At 38.7% G+C, this 20,445-nt stretch overlaps 1 protein-coding gene across 1 annotated transcript in view; it reads right to left on the bottom strand.

The window, feature by feature from the left end:
• DOCK3 (dedicator of cytokinesis 3) overlaps positions 1-20,445 on the bottom strand; it is a 566,279-nt gene that overhangs the window by 121,122 nt on the left and 424,712 nt on the right. Inside the window, exons 39-41 of the mRNA XM_054976377.1 lie at positions 16,708-16,801; positions 2,048-2,196; positions 731-817 (exon numbers count right to left, since the gene is read on the bottom strand). Coding sequence (XP_054832352.1) covers positions 731-817; positions 2,048-2,196; positions 16,708-16,801 — 330 coding nt within the window. The remainder of the gene's footprint in view (positions 1-730; positions 818-2,047; positions 2,197-16,707; positions 16,802-20,445) is intronic.

Here is a 20,445-nt window from a genome sequence, read left to right as displayed (position 1 = left end):
TTGTATTATCGATACTTGGAGCTGAAGTAGGAAGAACTGACTGGTTCATATTATCGGCACTTGGAGCTGAAGTAAGTGGCACTGAGGAGGCACATTTTGGGTGCTCCAGTCGTTTCTTAGCAGCTTTAGTCACGTTGGAATTGGAGACACTCTTCAGGGCTGATGAACAGCTGCTTTCAGGTGTGATGCCTCCTCCTACCAAGCATTCATTGTACCCATCGGATTGGGCTGTCCTGGAATCGCACCAGAGGCACTGCCTGAAGAGCGCCTTCGAAGTCACATCTTCTTCTTCTTTCTTCTCGGAGTTGTAGAGGAACTCGAAGCCCATCCTTCTTCAGCAGTGGGCAAAGAAGAATGGAGGGAGGGATCCGCTCGTCTTGACTTTTATAGCCACGCCCACTCAAAAAGCACGCAAAAAGGTTAAGCGAGCATCTCATGGCTTTTGGAGCTTTGATACATCCCCGGCTGCCCTCATTCCACCTACAGAGGGCAGAATAAGTTATTATTTTGCTGCCTTACAACATCTTTTGCAAAGAAACAATTACTTTTGAAGGGATTAATTCTTATACCTAAGATTATAATAGGTATCTTGCCTAACAGTAAAGGTGCACGATTGCTTGGTTCATCTGTTTCTCAAGAATAAACAGTGCATTTCAGATTAAGGAATAATATGTGACTAAATATGGACTTTAAAACAAAGTCATAAAATGAACAGGTTCATTTCACGTACCCGAATCCAGCTGAGACTCTGATAATCATATAAACTTTCATACTGAATAGCCAACTCTCTGCACAGTGGGATTCCAAATTCCCAGCTCTACAAAAGAAAGATCAAAATCTCAGAGCAAGTGGGATTTTTAGACATACCAAAGTTAAGATGTAGTTAACTATGTGATCTCAAAGAATGAATAGACAAGTAAAAAACTGAAAACTAAGACTTGCCTGTGAGATCTCCCTATACTTATTAGTTAGGCAGTTATTGAGAACCCCTGAGCTTTCTACTCTATACAGTAGAGGCAGCATTTTGAAGAAATTATCCCTGAACTGGACGTGGAGGCATCACTTAAAACCAGAAACTTCTCTCTTTGCAACAAATACATTAAGTACAAAATAATAATTAGAATCTATGCTTTATATTTTCTCCTAAGAAATACTCTTAACAGCAACAGATTGCTCCAAAACAGGGCAGATCTGGGACTGCTGTTCCAAAAGTAGGTATTCTGTTTACTTGTTCCAAGAAGACTTCCAGCCTCTGATGCTAAAGCAATGTTATTATCTCACTCCAGGAACAAAATGTAAAATGGTCCATTGTTCAAATTATGTATACAAGCCTTTTGCAAGTTGAAGATAATGATTTTCTCAGAATCTAAATCAGCATGACCATTGACTTAGATTTTAGACTCCCACCATCTATAGCAAGTTTGTTTGTTCAGTTATCTTGGCTTACAATTTCATTGTAAGAGTTCTCTGTATACGGTCAGAATAAATCTTCTAGCTATCCAGAATTTGTTTTCCTTTGGTGGGCAATACCTTTGGTGTGCAAGTCCCTCAATTCTTCAAGTATTCAAAGCAAAAGTCACAGCTCAGCTTCTGTATGGAGCCTCAATTTGGATTCAAGCTAACCAAAGTAGAGTGTATTCAGGCAACTTTCCTGCAGGTTCTATTTGGAGTGCCCAGAAGTGTACCTTACCTTCTTTTAAATGGAGAAGCCAGGGTACCCTACCTGGCCATTCTGTTCCTGGTAGATTGTCAGACTTGTGCTCTAAGTTTTCCTGTACACTTGTGCTCTCTCTCTCTCTCTCTCTCTCTCTCTCTCTCTTTCTCTCTCTCTCTCTCTCCCCTTCTCCCCCTTCCTCTATATATTGTTGGCTGCTATGGGACTGAGGAAACTCACTGAGAGATCAAACATTTGTATTAACTGCGGAGAGAGGGAGAACAAGATGCAGTGCTGCTGTTTTTGGTGGCAGCCACACATCTTCCATAATGTCTAGTTCTGCTCTTAGTTAGCAACAATAAAGCTAATAAAAAACAGCAATTTTATTCATACCTTCCCTTTATTAAAATAGTGAATAATCTTCCGACAAAGACTTTCCTTTCGCTGCCACTCTGTCTGGGATGGATAGTGCAGGAACTCCCGAAGAGGCCTATCTTCCCACTGAAGTAGCTCGCAGTATAACAACAAAGTAAAAGCAGCTTCTGTTGAAAGGGAAAGAAAGCTGTGGGCACCGAGCAAAAAAATTTCAATAACTATCAGCTTAATATGCAAATGGTCTTAAAAGTTTGGGGAAAAAGAAAGTGAATAAATCATCTCACTGCATTTTAAGTAAAAGAAGTTGACATATATGTATTTTCCACAGTTAAATGGCCAAGAAAGTGAATGAGAGAGTGAGTTTTAATCACAACCGTTGTACCCTTAGTAATCAATAATTCTATTCAAGGCATAATGATACTGAAGGAGGAAAATGATACCTGAAAGAAGTTTTTGCCTTTCTTAAAGTTAAAGATAAGTATAAACTCAAAATGGTTTTTCAGCTATTCAACTAAATCTGTAGCAATATATTTTTCCTCAGCTGTCATTTGTTTTTCAACATCTCTTACAAATCTGAATATTTAACAAAAAATTGAACAAATTTGACACTATCTGGTAAGATGTTATTAGATAGCACAGATCTAAATCACATTATTTATCTTAGAGTTATAGTTTGCAAACTATCTACTTCACCAGGTATTGCTATTTGAATAACTAACATGAACATAAAATTATAAATAACATTTAATTTATTGCTTTTGTAGCCTGTCTTTTCTCAACAGGAGCCTGAAGCAACATTTTTGCCTCTTAACAACATTAGAATGAGAGATGGTGACTTTCACAAGATCACCTAGTTACTTTCACAGCAGAGTGGTGATGATAGGAACTTGGGTTTCCCACATCTACTCATAACTATGAGTCTCTCTGCATGCGACACGTGAAGAACATGTGTTGGCAGATGCAATGTTAGCTGGGAAGGGTAGTTTAAAAGACAGAGCTGGTGGCAGGGCAAAAGCTTTGCTATACACTGGAGCTGTGTGAAGGGGCTGTGAAATGCCAGAATGGAATCTTCAGCCAATTATATTATCTTCAGGTCCAAGCCTGGCTCTGGAAGGCAGCTCCAGCCCATTTCCATTCCTCGCTGCTCTCTGGTTGTGATCCTACACAGTTTTAGACAGGGAAGGTAAAATTGACAGAGCCTTTTGGGAGGTGAAGTTGAAATTAACAGACCCTCTGAGGAGTGGCTCTGTCTTTTTAAACTACACGTCCTGTCTAATATTATGTTTCCCTACACTTCATGAATACGCGCTGAGGCGTCTTGTGAATAGAGACTCTATGGCTATTAGTCTACACCACATTTAGAGCTGAAGTTCTGCTTGGACTTCCATGTACAGAAAGAAGTGTAACTTCCCTGACTTTGGCCATCTGTTGCAATCTATAATGCTCCCCCCTCAGCAGCTCCTGAGGGACAGGAGAGAGTGGGGGAACTGGCAAAAATATCCCCCCTTGTGTCCATGGACCTTTTCAACAGGATTTAACCCTTTCTCTTTTCGACTGCATCAGTAAAAGCTGAACAATAAGGTACAGAATATAAGGAATTAATGCACATCTATTGCATTATAAAATATTTTACCTTAAACTGTGGGCTTTTCAAGAAAAAAAACAGGTTGCTTAACTGTAAGTGCTGCTCTTTGAGTAATTATCTATGCTCAGGTACAAAGATGGGCTTTGTACCTGAGCAGCCAATGAATTTGGAAATTTCTTAAGCTACAATTTAAACACCCCTCTCCAAAACCCACAGGCTTGGACTATGCATGCCCAAGGGGAAGAGTTGTCCTTTTACCACGCAGTTCCTTCTAACTTAAGAAGAGTACACTGCAGTAAGTCAAAAGCACCTGCTGCAGGGAAGGTGTGTGTGTGTTATGTGAATGTACAGATGACCGCTCAATGAAAAACAATTACAGGTAAGCAATGTTTTTTATTTCTCCATTGTCTGTATGCATCACACTAGCAAGCTGACCTACCTGGAAACAGGTGCATGGGCTCTTTATAAGAAAAAGGATCACAAAATGGCTTGGCCAAAGGATGCATCCATTTTTATCCTGATGTCAGAGGCACAGTGCCTGATAAAAGTAAACAGTTGAACCCAGGTAGCAACATGGCAGGGCTTGGGAAGAGGGATATCCCTGGTAAAGACAGAGGATGTAGCTATCATCCTAGGAGAGTGAGCCTTGATCTCAGAAAGCTAAAGGTCTACATGCTACTGCATAGTGTAGTTGAATAGGATGAGACATCCAATGATTTATATGTTTGGACAAGACAGGCTACTTTTTATTGACAGAATAAGAGATGAAAAGTCTTGCATGTTTCCAAAGAAAAGATGTTCAAGCAATGTAGAACAAAAGTGTCCTCCTCACATCCAAAGAGTAGAGAGACCACTGAGCTTCTGATGCTGGAAACAGAAATATGATTGACGGGACTATGTCTTGGTTTGGGTGAAATTCAAAACTGCTTTAGGTAAAAAGGTGATGTTAGGCTGGAAGACCACCTTATTACAATGGAAGCACAAGGAGAGGGCATCAGATCTGAAGGCCGCCAATTCCAATGCTCTTCTAGAAGAACAGAAGGCAATGAGAAATGCTATCTTAAAGGAAAGAAGATGGTGTCACAAGTTGCCATAGGTTCAAAGGGCTTGCCCCTGAGTATAGTGAAGACAAACTGAGAACAACAGAAGATAAAGCTGAACAAAGCCCTGGAAAAATTGTTTTATTATTGGTCGCAAAAACGAAGAGTGTTCTTAGATGAGAGTATGTGAAAGCGAGATGGCAGTTAAGTGGCACTTGTGAAAAGAGCAGGCCAATCCCAGAGACTGACCATGGAGAAGGTGCTCCAGGATGGAAAGCAGAGGACGGATAGATGGATCCCATTCATCCTGCGAAATGAAGATGACTGCACTTTCACTTGGTCTCATAGGACCTCCTGCTAGACATATTCCTGGCATAAATGAGGACCTCTCTCATCCCTTTCAGGATTACTTGGTTAGCTGAATGCTCTAGGCCATCAGATGTAAAATATCCAGGTGGAAGACCCTGCCGTGGTTCCGGGACAGGAGATGGGGTATCTTGAAGAGGCTTATGAAATTGCCTTTAAATACATGCAATGTACACTTCTGAGAAATGTGGTTGACATGGCCAGTATCATGTAACTTGTGGTAAGAGCTACACCCTTATAATATTGCAGGTTCATTACTGTACAGAAGTAATATTGTTACAGAATGATATTTTCCAAGCAGAATTCTGGAACCTGTTAGTTCTAGGGTGGGGACCTGAGGTGCCACAAAAAAGCAAAGTCATGGGTACTGGAGGTGCTATACCCTCAGAACAAAGTTTTGGCTTTTTCTTGTTTTTCAGGCTGTGGTTTTGCCTTTCTCTTCTCCAGTTTCAGCATGGAAGATATCCTAGTCAGTTCTGTTGGGTTCAGTTTGTCCAATACCAAGGGACCTTTGCGTTTCAAAACTGGGTTGGCCAGCTTGTTTGAAGAAGAGGACTCACAGTTGAGACTATTTATTTCTTTTGACCTATCTTGTAAATTTTAAATATGTTTTTACAGACCACAGTGTTATGAGCATCACCCAGGCAGAGAAGACAGGGATTGTACCAATAAGTTTTTTTTATTTTTATTTTTAATATCTAACATAAAAAACTACAAAAGACTACAAAGATATAAGGGAAAGAGGGGGGACTGGGGAAAAGGGAAGAACAACATATAAACAAAAAACGCCCACTACTCTACATGTATTGTATTCCCTTCATGCTACAATTTTTCTTAAAAGTTAACTTTCTAATATGCTATCAGATTGGTAGATCTTATACAATACAGACTATATTCAGGATCAGGTCTTCCTCCCCCCCCCTTGCGTCTCGGTCTCAGTTCTCTCTGCACAGCTGCAGCAGCTGCGCCCGTTCTCTCCTCCCCCCCACTTTCCCCTTCAGACTTTGAACTTTCTTCTTGCTGAAACTCCTGATGGTTGAACAAAAAGTCTGTCAGCTGTACTTCCGATGTAATCTTGTAGGTTTGATCCTTATATCTGAACCAGATGCCTTCCGGAAACAACCATTTGTATTTTACATCACATTTCCTCAGGAAAGCCGCAAGTCTTTTATACTTAAATCTTCTTTTACGAGCCAAAAATGGAACATCCTTCAATATTTTAACCTTGTTGCCCGAATAGTCCAAGTCCACATTGTACGAATTATATAAGATGGTGTCCCGAGTCTTCTTAGATGAAAAATCAATAATAATCTCGCGAGGCAGCTGACGCTTCGTTGCATACTTTGAAGATGTCTGACGGACTTCCAAAATATCACTTTTTAACTCTTCTTTAGTTGCCTTTGCGAATGGCGCCAACAGTCCCGACACCAAATCTTTTAAATTTTCACTTTGCTCCTCTTTTACATTCTGAAGACGCAGTACCGTTTGGGCACGGTCCACTTGCAATCCTATTATTTGATTCTCCAAGAGCTTCACTTCTTTACTTGTTGCTTTCATGAGTACTACGTTTTCACGTGCAGACTGCTCTGCTCCAGACGCTGTTTCTTTAATGGTTTTCACTTCGCTTTCCACTGAATCAACCTTTCCACTGAATCAACCTTTCATTTAACTTCGCTACAAAGGCCTGCATAGCTTCAAAGACTGCTCGTCTCACCATCTCTTCCAAAGTTTCCCCCTTCCCCTGTAACATCGCCATCACTGATTTACTCATTGCAGGGCTCTGCTTTTTCGTCGCCATCTTAGGGGGGGGGGTGCCAGCTAGGTTCCGAAACTCCGTGAAGGGGAAGAAATCCGCACCTTCTTAGCTTCAACTCCCACCAATCCTTCGCATACGCTTAGAAATCAGAAGGGATTCGCTTACTTACAGGTTTTCACCTTAAATCTGCTTATTGCCGTTCTCCATGGCCCGGTTGCACGCGATGTGCTGCGCAAGTCTGCCGGCCTCCGTTGGAGCAAACAGGCAATTTACCCCCTGCATTGCTTTCAGGGGGTTCTTCCCGCTGTGCTCCGGACCCTGACTCCCTCACTGGGAATCCTGGGGGTTAACCCTCGCGAGTCAACCGCCCGGTCAGGCTGCTCGGACGTTTCCTCCCGGACCTGCGGAGAGGAGCGTCCGACATGGCCGGGAAAACGAAACCGAATCGATTGTACCAATAAGTTGAGAGTAGTTTCATACTATACAAATGGCAATTTTTTAAGAGGCGGTCTTTGCCATAGGTAGTTAGCACAGAATGCCTAGAAGGCCCAGAGAGGCTATGAAGAGGACTTTCCTGGCAACTATCTATACAAAAAAGTAACTATTAAGGAAAAAAGATTTTAACTGTCACAACGCTAACTACAAAAAATATGACAACTTGAACAAGAGCATTTTTCAAGCTCCAGACTTTTCTTGCTGTAAGGCGTAAATTGACCAGGATAGAGAGAATTTGCTCCTCTAAGGGGAGATCAAATTGATAAGTGAATCTATGAAGGAGGGGGGAAGGAGACTGATTTATTCAGGTTCCACCTGGGTTCTGATAACATCAAAGTCAGTGGAGAATAATGGCCTCTTGCTGGCAAAGATTGACCCGCCATTTTCATTTATATCTTCTTTTTTCTCTTTTATTTTCTCCTTTAAAAAATCTTCTTGAAACTTGTAATCTTTTGGCTCATTTATAAAAACTCACCAGGGAATTATAACGTATTTTGCAAGGTCAGAGATTTCCAGTAGCATTTGATTTCACCAGTAAGAGAACTTCTGAAAATTTATGGATTATAAAGTATAAAGTACAATGTATATACAGGTACAAACTAATTAAAAAGAGATATATGACAGTGCAGAAATAAACTATTGAACTGTGCCTAATTCAACTATGTCCTTTAAGAAGACTTCAATTTAAACTGGGCGGAAACATCAAGCAGATAAAAAAATCTGTTTTTTTTTAAAAATATTTTTTCGAATAAATTTTATTGCACTGTACATATTTGTGGATTATCATCTCCGACGACTAACAATTGGCTGCCTTCTCCCCCCACCTCCCTTTTTATTTTACTTGGTGAGGGGTGTTTATCGTATATTGAAGGGATCAGAGCTTCAGCTTGGGTTTGACGCAGCCAAAAAAGAGCCGCCTGGCAGATTCAAGAAGCAGACTATTCAACAGGAAGATTTCTTAAACATTATTTAAAAATAGCATCTCTCATAACTTCCAGCGCATAAAAATAATAAAAAAAATTTGGACCATAGTCTTTGGGTTATCATTCAATCTTTCTCTTCAGACAAATGGAACCATAGAGGAATCAGCATATTGGGAAATAAAAACATAGCTGCTGGGCAAGCTCCCTTTCTTTTATGTTTTATTTTTTGGTCTATTATGGGTGAAGCATAACTGAATATTATAGACTTTGGGGTTCCTACTAATTTTGTTCTTTTTTGTCTTTTATTTTCTCTCTTTTTTCCTCTTCTCTCTCTCTCTCTCTCTCTCTCCCTCCCTTTCTATTCCCTCTTCCCATTTCTCTCTCTCTTATTATCCTCCCCTTCTTCCTTATTAAATTAAAATTCCAGTTGAAGACATGAAATATTTTGTTGGTGACACAATTATGACCATGAAATATTGATTATGAAATAAGCCACATTTTTACTCCTTAATTCTCTCATTTTTATTTAAAAACATTTAAGACAACATTTCTCTCTATTATAAGAAAATAATATTTGTCCCTACTATACTTACATACTAAAGTTTGGTCATTTTAATAATGTAAAATGTGATAGTTGTAAACTCCTACATTTGCACAAAAAAGTATATGGAAAATGTGTATAATATTTTTAGTAATAGAAGGGCAAAAAGAAGAATGGCATCTAGAATTCGTCAAAAAGACAAAAGGAAAGCAGAAGAAACTGATGAAGACCAAAAACATAAAAAATGGTAGCAAAGTTATTGCAAATATTAGTAAATCAAATGCAATCAAACAATCAAATCAAACAATTTGAGGAAAGAATTCAGAAGAACATTTAAGAGTATCCAGAAAAATATTCAAGCATCTGAGGGAAGAACACTGAAGAATATTTAAGAAGCATGTCAAGAATTATCAGCTGGACTGTCACAGATTAGTGCAAAACTACAAGATCAAACACAAGAAAGTTTACGTATCAAAAATAAGCAAAAAGAAAATGATATATATTTAGAAAGACAAGACTTTTAACTGGTGGGCCCTTTCATTCCTTGCCTTTGGGGTGAAGTTTTGACAAATTTTACATGCAGTAACGTTATGGCCCTCACCCAAACACATAAGGCAGAGGTTGTGCTCATTGGTGTGGGTCATTTTCGTGCTGCACTGTGAGCAGTGCTTAAAGAATGCTTGTTGGGCCATACTGAGGATAATTTTTTTAACCTCAGATTGTAGTCAACCAAGCTGGGTCAGATACCGAGAAGAAGCAATCAGTCCAAATCAGAAACAGTAAGCGAAGTCAAAGCCAGTCCAAGATCAATCACCAGAAAAAAATGATCAGAATTAGAAAGGGAAAGGAGCTTGTAAGCAAAGTTCTTCTCCTTGCAGCAGCTAGAAGAGAACTGAGAGAAAGGGTTGTTTCTCTCAGCTAGTCACGTGCCCATTCAGGCAGGAAAAGGGGTCTCTACATGACTGGAGAGAAGTAGCTCCTAATGGAACTTTAAAGATGTGTTGAGGAATTTCTCAGGTTGGTAGGCCTGTACATGCACAGTCCCATGCGGGACTGCACAGAAGGAGGAGGATGGACATGCAATCTATAATAGATGCAACTGAATTTGTGACATTTAACATCGCCTTTCTACTGAATGTACTTCAGAATATGGGCTGTGACCAGGAATTCTGGAACTGGATGTGAGGTATATACTTGAACCAACAAGCAAAGATAAATGGGAAATTTACAGAAACAATTTTGATTGAAAAAGGAACAAGTCAGGGCTGTCCCCTTGTCACCTCTATTATTTATATAAGCAACAGAGACTTTGGCTGTAAAAATTAGACAAGATATAAAGATTAAAGGAATAAAAGTGGTTGATACAGAATTTACAATGAAAAATTACTTAGATAACGTGGTTTTGACAGTTTTGGATTCACAAAATCAAAAAAATCGTTAGGAAAACAGTGTTGCATTTACCTGTAACTGTGTTCATCAAGTGTCACACTGGGATTGTGCACGCGCAGGCCTGCCAACTGGAAAACATTCTCTAGCTCTTAAAGCCCACAAGGGGGTGTTCCACCCCTACTGCGCATGCGCAAGGGTTTCCCACTGACCACGGGTAGGGGGTAGAGCGCCTCTATTCCTTTCAGTTCTCCTGAGCTGCTGGATGTATAATACAGTAAAAACAAACACACTCACAGTGGGGCAGGAGGGAGGGAATGTGTGCCTGCACAGAAGACACTTGACAAACAACAGTTACATGTAAGTGCAGCACTGTTTTCGTTGTTGGTCTTTTGTGAAGTCCCACATTGGGAGTTTAGCAAGCTACTCACCAATGGAGAAGGGTGTGAGTGGGTCAGCTGACCAAGGAATGCAGGACAGCTGTTCCCACTGCTGACATTTTTCTGGTATTTGTGTCGACAGCATAGTGCTTTACTAAGTTAGGACAACTGCAAACCACATGGCAGCCTGACAGATGTGCCAAGGAGGGACATCGCAGCAGATATCTTTGCTTCCAGATCTGGCCCTCAGAACCAGAGTTCATGGTTTGAGTGGGCTGGCAGCTTCATTGCGGCAGATATCTTTTGTTTTTAAGAGTAAAGAGTAAAGGATATAATATATGACTATAAACTATTTCTTCTCTCCTTATTACTTACGTGTACTCAGCATTTTCTATTCAGCATTCTAAAATTAAGCTTAATATTAATCCATTTCAATAATAGCCCTTTATTTTTCTTAAATTTCTGCTGCTCAGAGTTTTCTTTTCAGCATTCTAAAATATTAACTTGGAATTCATCTAGTTCAACAATATGCATTTTTAGTTTTCCTTAAATTGCTACCACTTATTGTAGAAAAGAAGTCTTTCTATTTTTTCTAAAATTGATCTGTTATATAAAAAGGAAGCTAGTTTTCCATAGACACCTATTCTACTTTGCCACTACTAGGTAAAGTAACATACTTTTATGATTCAGCACTGCGCAAAAACTTTAAACATTTTCTGTTCAACCTTATGTTCAGCATTAGTTGCTATTTATCCCAACAATTAATCTAGCTTGATATTGATTATATATTCAATTTTTTTTAATTGAGCTGTTGTATATATAAAGAAATTCATCTGAACATGAAAAAATCAGCAATAATTATTGTCAACAGTGTGTTTAAATTTCAGAATAAATCTTCCCTCGGTATCCCTTTTATTTCTTTTCTTCATGGTTTCTTCCAGCTTGCATGTGTTGAGTTAAATCTAATAATTTGTTCAGTGTCAAAAAACCTGTAGATTCCTTGGATCATCTAATTGTGGAAGGCCCCCTGGGTCGAAGTCATCTTGCAGACAGTCTTGTTCTGGCCCTCGGAGTACACTCTCTAAATCCAAATCGGCCAAGGTTTCTCAAATTCTGCAAAGCCCCAAATTAATACTTTCAAATTCCGTTTCCCAAATTCTCATTCTCTGGCCTACTATTGTCAGTGAGCTTGGATTTAAAGCCTGCACTGATTCAATTTTTTCTTGTATCTCTGTTTCCACTGTGCTTTAAATTCTTGTAATCCAGAGAGTAAATCCATTCTTAACTTCCAAAAGTCTTCTATTATTCCTGTAGGAAATCCTTGAGTGATATGGTTGGTTTGTCATGGTTGAATTAGTAGTTCTTTATTTTTCTGTACTGATTCTTGAGTCTCCTCATCAGTTTGCTGCTCCCGATTTAAAACATTCTCGAACTCATGCTTTAGTTCTGTGAACAAAGTTTTAAATTGTCTTGAAAGAGAGAAGATTATTTTTTCAGATATTTTATCTATAACACCTTCTGAACTTTGGGTTTAATCTTTCTCATAGTTACAACAATTTGAATACGCTGAAGGTCTATCCTTAAAAATTAATAAGACTGATAAGAAAGAAGGGAAGTCGGTTCATTCTTCATACCAATGAATAATAATTTTATGACTGTAATAATTCAAAAGTTCATTTACTCTCAGCCAGTAGATGGCAATAAAGTACAATAAAATTCTACAATGTTGCTGAGAATCTTCAATAAGGAGCCATATTAATGGGAAAAAGTAGAAACATTTTAAAAGGAGAAGATTATTTTCAGCAGCAGTCCAGCAATTATATATTCCCAGTTGTTATAGTTCATACAATAGAAAAGAGTTTGATATACTGTAGTCCAAAAACAGGAAGTTAGTTCAGAATATGAGGCGATTTAGAGTATTTTGTGCAGTTTCTTTTCAGAGACTGAGGAGCAGTCAAAACATAAAAGGAAAAACAGATGTCCAAAATGTTAACACTATTTGTAGCTATATTTATAGTTTCAGCTTTAACAGTCTAGTCCAAATTATGCTTCAAAATTTAAAGTCAGAATAAGCTATAAATATATTTGACTTTTACTGTAGTCCAAAAGCAACAAGTTGTTATAGTATAATCAAAACAAATTAGTTCAAAATATGAGGCAATTTAAAGTCTGTTAAACAATTTCTTTTCAAAGGCTGAGAAGGAAATCAAAACATAGGAGGAAAAAATAGGTAATGTCCAGGATGCTGGCACTTTTCCTGGGTATGTTTATAGTTCACATTTAACAGTCTAGGTATATTATGCTTTAAACTTCAAAGTCCAAATTAGCCATAAATAATTGTGTTTGATATATTCTTTGAAGAGCTGCAGATTTGTAAGCTGTCTTCGTTCAGAGAAATAAGATGAGATACAAAAAAGTAGCTGATCTTTAGTTTCTTGTCGAAGAAAAGAAGAGGTTATAGAAATTCTTGATTGAGTCCAGAGTCCAAAGAAGGAAAATAGTGAAGTAAAGAGATGTTTGCAAGGCAGACTTACTCAGCATTTCAGCCAGTTTGAATCTGTTTCCTGCTTGATGTTGCTGTGTCAGAGGACACAGAAGGTCGTTAAGCCCCTAGTTAAAGGGGTCCTACCAAATATCACACCGTGCCCAACTAACTAAACTAGATAAAACGTAACTCAATTTCAATGTACAACAAATGAAAAACAAACTTTATTACACCTCTTCACATTACTCTACTAGAAGCAGTTGGCTAATCAAGCTCCAAGTACTGGTGAGTGAAAAGCGCCCTCACAGTCGAAGAATGGAAGAGCACTTAACCCTCCCCGTACAATACTTGCTTCCAGAGTAAACAAAATTCTTTATATTGCACACAAGCAAAAACAATTAAATACAATTATCAACAACAGGCGTGAATAATTCAAAATGTGCCCTCCAAGGGTCTAAAAGTGATATAAATACTTCAAGACTTGCAACATACATAGAGGTACAAAGTTACCCAACAGAGCATCAATTTGTAACAATAATATTTCAAGAATGAATTGTGTAACCGCTGACGGGTTCGCCAGCAAGAGGTTCCCGTTTCCGGATGCCCCTTCCTCAAAGCAGTTACAACTGAAAAAAATACAAAGATTCTTTAATACAGCAATTCATCAATATGAATAATATATAAATTATTTAAAATTCTATTCCATACTCACAGACCACATTTCATGTGGATGTGCAATCTCAATAAATACTATAAAAAAGAATTAAATAGCAATTCATCAATTTCACAGCAATACATCTCATTATAAATACAAGCATACATAACCGTTGACCAAACTAATACTTACAAGCAGCAAGTCAAAGAATATCACAGCCTACAAAGTGCGTAGTAGCGGCTCGCTCACCGGCATAAGCACACAATGTATGAATAATGCCACATAAATACTCTTGTTCAATTAATTAACTACAACTTCTTCTATTTGATTTAAAGTGCCAGTGCTCCCTCAGACATCCTCAAAGAAAAACAGAAAGATCAAAGGAGTTATTAAGACCATGCGGTTCCATAGAATGTAATTTGAAAATCCACCACGCCTCCTTTCGCAAGAGTTCCCTTTGTGCCTGTAAAGAGTCCTTAAAACGACTGACAAAGAGCACAGTGTAAATGAAATCCTCTTCCTTATGTCCCTTTTCTTTGAAATGTGGGACTAATGGAGCGTCTTCCACCTGCCTCCTCAGTCTCGAGCAATGTTCCTGTATTCTTGTTTTTATGTTTCTGCCAGTACAACCTACATACGTTTTCCTACAAGGGGACACTATCAGATAGACAACATTTTGAGTGTTACAGTTAGAAAAATCCTTCCAGTACAGTCCAAGCTCCTTAAGTTGTTGTGGTGACATGACCAGATCACAGGTGTTACAACTACCGCATTTGTAATGCCCTACCGGCAGGTGACTTCGTTGTTTGATACCAGCCATGTCTGTATGAACTAATTGATCCCTAAGATTTTTTGTTCTGCGAAGGGCTATCAGCGGTTTCTCTTTGCATCCTGGCAGACCTTCCACCAATGGCCAATGTTTGTAAACAATCTGTCTAATCTTCTTCGGCAAGGGGGTGTAATACGCATAGCTGGTACCTCTTCTATCATTCTATCATTAAGAGACAGGCTTTGGGTTTATTTTCATAAACCTGCCTTAAAGGAAACAGCAAGCATGAGAGCACACAAGTCTGTGTGTTTCTCAATCAACTGCCATCTTGCCAGTCATCCTTTTCAGGATACAAAATTAACAGGAAGAAAAAAATGCTAACAATTTTTTTTAATGCAACAAGAAGAAGACATGATAAAGAGCACAGAATGCACAATAGCCACCAATTTTATTAAATATTTGGAGATAAATGTGACTGGGCAAAACTGTAATCTTTTTAAAACCAAGTATCAGAAGACCTGGAAACAGATGCAAGCAGATTTATCTAGCTGGAAAAAAAATTAAAATCTCGTGGTTGGGAAGAATTTCAGCAATCAAAATGAATGTATTGCCAACATTAAATTTTTTATTCAAACGTTACTTCTCTCTCTCTCTCTCTCTCTCTCTCTCTCTCTCTCTCTCTCTCTCTCTCTCAAGAATACTAACAGATTGACAAAGACAGATCAATAAATTTATTTGAAATGGTAAGAAACCAAGAATAAGTTTTAAAATACTTCATGACGAGAAAAAGAGAAGAGGGTTAGCAGTTCCAAATATAAAATTATATTATCAAGAGGCAGGTTTGGTTTGATTTGAAACTTGAATCAGCAGACTTAGACAAAGGCTTACGTAATTATTTATGGATAAAGAAATCAACCAAGATGATCATAACACAATAAAGGAGTCATATAATTAGAGATGGACTCTTGAGAATATGGTTTAAACGTTGGAATCTATTGAGTCCTCCAAACTCTCTGGTCATGTCCCTAATAGAAGGTTATTACGCTAAGAATATGAGAAATAAAAGCGGCTTCCTAACATATGGCAATGTGGTAAATGCTCAGGGGAAACTCAAGTCCTGGCAATATATTAGAGATGAAAGAATTATTATGCAATGGTTATCATATTACAAATCAGTTTCAAGATTAAAGATTATTACCACGGAAGGTGGACTTTTCCTTGGGCATCTCAGTCCACTCCAACAGGTCTACTCAGATGAAAATCCCTTTTCATCTCATTCTACTTGCAGAGATCATATGACTGGGTGAACTTGGGCCAGTCACACATTCTTAGCCTAACCTACCTCCCAGGGTTATTGTGAGGATAAAATGGAACAGAAGAAGCTTCTCTGGGTATCTACTGGGGAGAAAGGCAAGGTATAAATAGAAGTAAATAGCCCCTCCCCCTTTCCTGCATTCTTCTTTACTTCCCACCCAAACAGCCAACCTACCTCTGCCTCTTCCTATTTTTAGCTTACCCTCTTTCCCTCCTCTGGTGGTGTGGTATAATGGTTAGACTGTCAGACTAGGATTCTCTTTTCCTGCCTTCTTCCCTCCTTCCCAGTCTCCCACCCCCCTTCCCCAGTCTTCAGCTTTCTCTCATTCACTGCACTGGCAGCCTCTCCCTAGGAAAATCTTGCCCAAGTTCCAAAAGTCTCACAGCTGCTATAAGGGCTATGATCCAATCCATTGTTTTTCTTGACCTGTTCTATATGGCAAATGTTGCAAAATTCCACATGCAAGAAAACCATGCCGGCTATACTCAGAAATCATGAATAGGAAGAGCAAAATGCAACATCTGCTTTAAAATTTATTCATTTTGGAAGACCTTCATTGTATATTTAAACTTCATTGCAACAAAAAGACTTATGCCTCTGTTGCAGCATCATCATTGCACTGTAAGAAACAACAAGCATGTGTGAAGCAGTGTGCATGTTTTGTTTTGTTGTGAACTCTTATGAAAGGCTCAGTGATTCATGTTTCAATTACTGAATCAGTCATTGATAAATAAATAGCATATTCACAGGTGTTGATTATGAGATGATCAGAACCTGCAAGAGTTCAGGCATCCTTAATTGCAGTGTCATTTTAGGTAACAATAAAATCCAACTATATACCACTACTACTGCATGAATATGTCACTTGTCTATAATATTTGAGTTATAAATTTGCAGTTTATTGTTACTTGTTTAGGAATATTTTTAATGCATGTTTAAAGATTGCAGTATGAATATCTGAAGTGTTGTTTTTTTTACATACCTGTGTAGTTTTCAGCTTGCAAGTGCATGTCACACAGCTTGTGGATATAGCGGATATACATCTCCTCTTTGTTAATTTCAGATTTATAAAAATTCTGTATTAAAATAAAAAAACAATATTTTACAATTTTTCTAAATCAGGATATTTTTAGATATCTCAGTAGTTCTTATTTATATAAATGCATTTAAAATGGGAAAGGGACTTAATTCTTAGTTGTTGTAGATTTTCCGGGCTGTATGGCTGACCCATTAGTTTGACTGACTAGTGTGCTGACCCATTAGTTTGACTGATGAACAATATAGGAACTGTCAATCTTTTTGATGAGTTGTCTGTCATATATGTGCCTAGGTTAAGCTTTACTTTATCTGTTGGATCCTGCAAGCCATCAATGGAAAGCACTGATGACCATGATTCTTGCTGACTCCCCCCTGCCCTCTCATGGCAGCCATTTCTGACTCCAGGAAAGTTTATTCGTAGGGCTACAGAGCCAACATGGATTAATAGCCATGTCAGTAAGGAGGCTGCAATGAGGAGAGGGAGGGGGTTAACTAACATTTATTCTATTGAGATATATAATTTTTAGTTTCACACCAGTTTAAATGAAAGTCTGATATATTGTCGAGGGCTTTCATGGCCGGAGAACATTAGTTGTAGATTTTCCGGGCTGTATGGCCATGGTCTTGGTGTTGTAGTTCCTGACGTTTTGCCAGCAGCTGTGACTGGCATCTTCAGAGGTGTAGCACCGAAAGACAGAGATCTTTCAGTGTCAATGTGTGGAGAAGATGTTAGCAGGTAATTTATATCTACTCAGGAAGGTGGGTTTAGGCTGAGTCATCCTGTAAGAGTTTCCCAGGGTGTGGAATGCTAATGAGGGGAAGCTTCACTGTATCCTGAGGAGGTTCTTTTGCATATGGATTGGTGGTTGATATGCTAATCTTATCTGCAGGGCTATTGTAAGATGTAGAGTATTTTGTTAGTCTGGTGTTTTTCAGGACTGGAATCCATGCCCTATTTATTCTTAAACTCTCTTCTTTCCTGTTGAAATTGTGCTTAAGCTTATGAATTTTGATGGCTTCCCTGTGCAATCTGGCAAAGTAGTTGGATGTGTTGTCCAGTATTTCAGTGTCCTGGAATAAGATACTGTGTCCTGTTTGAGTTAGGCTATGTTCAGCCACTGCTGATTTTTCAGGTTGGCCAAGTCTGCAGTGTCTTTCATGTTCTTTTATTCTTGTCTGGATGCTACGCTGTGTGGTCCGAATGTAAACTTGTCCACAGCTGCAGGGTATGTGGTGAGGTGGGTCTCTACCTGCAGAGGTGAGGGGGTCTCTGCTGTCTTTTGCTGATCGCAGCATCTGTTGTATTTTTCTGGTGAGTCTGAATCCTCTTTGTAGGTTATGCTTTTTCATACGTTTTCCCATCTGATCAGTGATTCCTTTGATATATGGCAAAAACACTTTTCCTGTGGGAAACAGTTTTTCCTTAGTTGTTTGATTTATCCTTGGTTTAATCGCTCTTCTGATTTCATTTCCGGAGTAGCCATTTGTTTGAAGTGCATGGTTGAGATGATTAATTTCCTTGTTGAGAAAGTGTGGTTCACATATCCATCTTGCACAGTCTACTAATGTTTTTATTATACCTCTTTTCTGTCGAGGGTGGTGATTGGAGTTTTTGTGTAAGTACCGATCCATGTGAGTTGGTTTCCTGTGGACTTTGTGACCTAATTGAAAGGTTGCTTTGCGGATGACCAAGGTATCTAGAAATGGGAGTTTACCCTCGATTTCTTTTTCCATGGTGACTTGTATGTTCGGGTGGATATTGTTGAGGTGGTTTAAAAACTCCATCTATTCTTTCTCACCATGGCTCCAAATGATATCATGAACCGGAACCAGACTGTAGGTTTGTGGGGTGCGGATTCTAAACCTGTTTTCTTCAAAATGTTCCATGTAGAAGTCTGCTATAATCTGGCTCAGAGGGTTTCCCATGGATACCCCATCCATCTGTTCATAGAATTCATTATCCCATTGGAGGTAACTGGTTGTCAGACAATGGTGGAATAAGGCTGTTACATCCTCTGGAAAAATCTGATTAATAAGTGCGATTGTGTCTTTTACCGGAATCTTAGTAAAAACGGATACACATCAAAACTGATGATTATGTCCTGTGGATTGAGTTTCAGAGGACTGATTTTATTGATGAATCTTTGATGTAAGATGTGCTTTTTGTGATGTGGTCCTGTAGATTGGCCTGATGTCAGACCCACCAGAAAAATATAACAGATGCTATGATCAGCAAAAGACAGTAGAGACCCCCTCACCTCTGCAGGACTATACCGCATGCAAAAGAACCTCCACAGGATACAGTGAAGCTTCCCCCCATTAGCATTCCACACCCTGGGAAACTCTTACAGGATGACTCAGCCTAAACCCACCTTCCTGAGTAGATATAAATTACCTGCCAACATCTTCTCCACACATTGACACTGAGAGATCTCTGTCTTTCAGTGCTACACCTCTGAAGATGCCAGTCACAGCTGCTGGCGAAACGTCAGGAACTACAACACCAAGACCATGGCCATACAGCCTGGAAAATCTACAACTAATGTTCTCCGGCCATGAAAGCCCTCGACAATGTATCAGACTTAATTCTGTTTTTCATTTAAACTGGTGTGAAACTAAAAATTATATATCTCAATAGAGTAAATGTTAGTTAACCCCCTCCCTCTCCTTATTGCAGCCTCCTTACTGACATGGCTATTAATCCATGTTGGCTCTGTAGCCCTACGAATAAACTTTCCTGGAGTCAGAAATGGCTGCCATGAGAGGGCAGGGGGGAGTCAGCAAGAATCATGGTCATCAGTGCTTTCCATTGATGGCTTGCAGGATCCAACAGATAAAGTAAAGCTTAACCTAGGCACATATATGACAGACAACTCATCAAAGAGACTGACAGTTCCTATACTGTTCATCAGTCAAACTAATGGGTCAGCACACTACAGATACTTGATTCATGTAAGCTCACAAAATTCAAAGGTAGAAGTGCTAACAATGAAAGCAATTCCTATGATGTATGCTTGATCTGATGAGTTCCATGGGGTGCACATTCTACTTCAGCTGCCCAATTGCATCTTGAAAATGGACTGAACAAAGATTTGTCTACCCAGGTAAGTTCTGTGACCTGCCTGGCTTAAGATCTGATATCAGGCAATTTAGGCAAACAGTAGTTTACTGTTTTGGAGTCTTTCCCACTTTTAGAAGTTTGGGTATTTTTTAAAAGAACGTTTTATGTCATATAATTTCCTTTATATATTTTTAAAAACTTTTTATTACAATAATATGATTTATTCATTGATTCCACAAAGTTTTTGTTTACTTGTATCAGTTTTGCTCCCAAGATATTGGAGTTCTTTTGGCTCTTTTTATAACAGAATTAGAACAAATTATCTAGAATAATTAGGAGATTAACAGCTAATTATAGTTTTACAGTGCATTCCTAATCAGACTTACATTCTTCTAAACCCATTTAGTTTAATGGACTTAGAAAAGTGTAACTCTGTTTAAAATAACATTTTAAGTTCCTTGATTAAGCCATAAATATTAAGGGTGAATAGTAAGCATTAAGTCTAGAAATGACTCTGCATAGCCTACTCTCCTCTCCATAGCCCCACCTATCAAGTTTATCCTCAAACAATCCCCATAACAGAGTACACCTAGATGAATGCACATACAGACCTACTGAATA

This window comes from Eublepharis macularius, chromosome 4 (assembly GCF_028583425.1).
Source record: "Eublepharis macularius isolate TG4126 chromosome 4, MPM_Emac_v1.0, whole genome shotgun sequence".
Classification (NCBI taxonomy): Eukaryota; Metazoa; Chordata; class Lepidosauria; order Squamata; family Eublepharidae; genus Eublepharis; species Eublepharis macularius.
The sequence above is the reverse complement of the archived record's forward strand: the minus strand, read 5'-3'. Positions and strand labels throughout refer to the sequence as shown.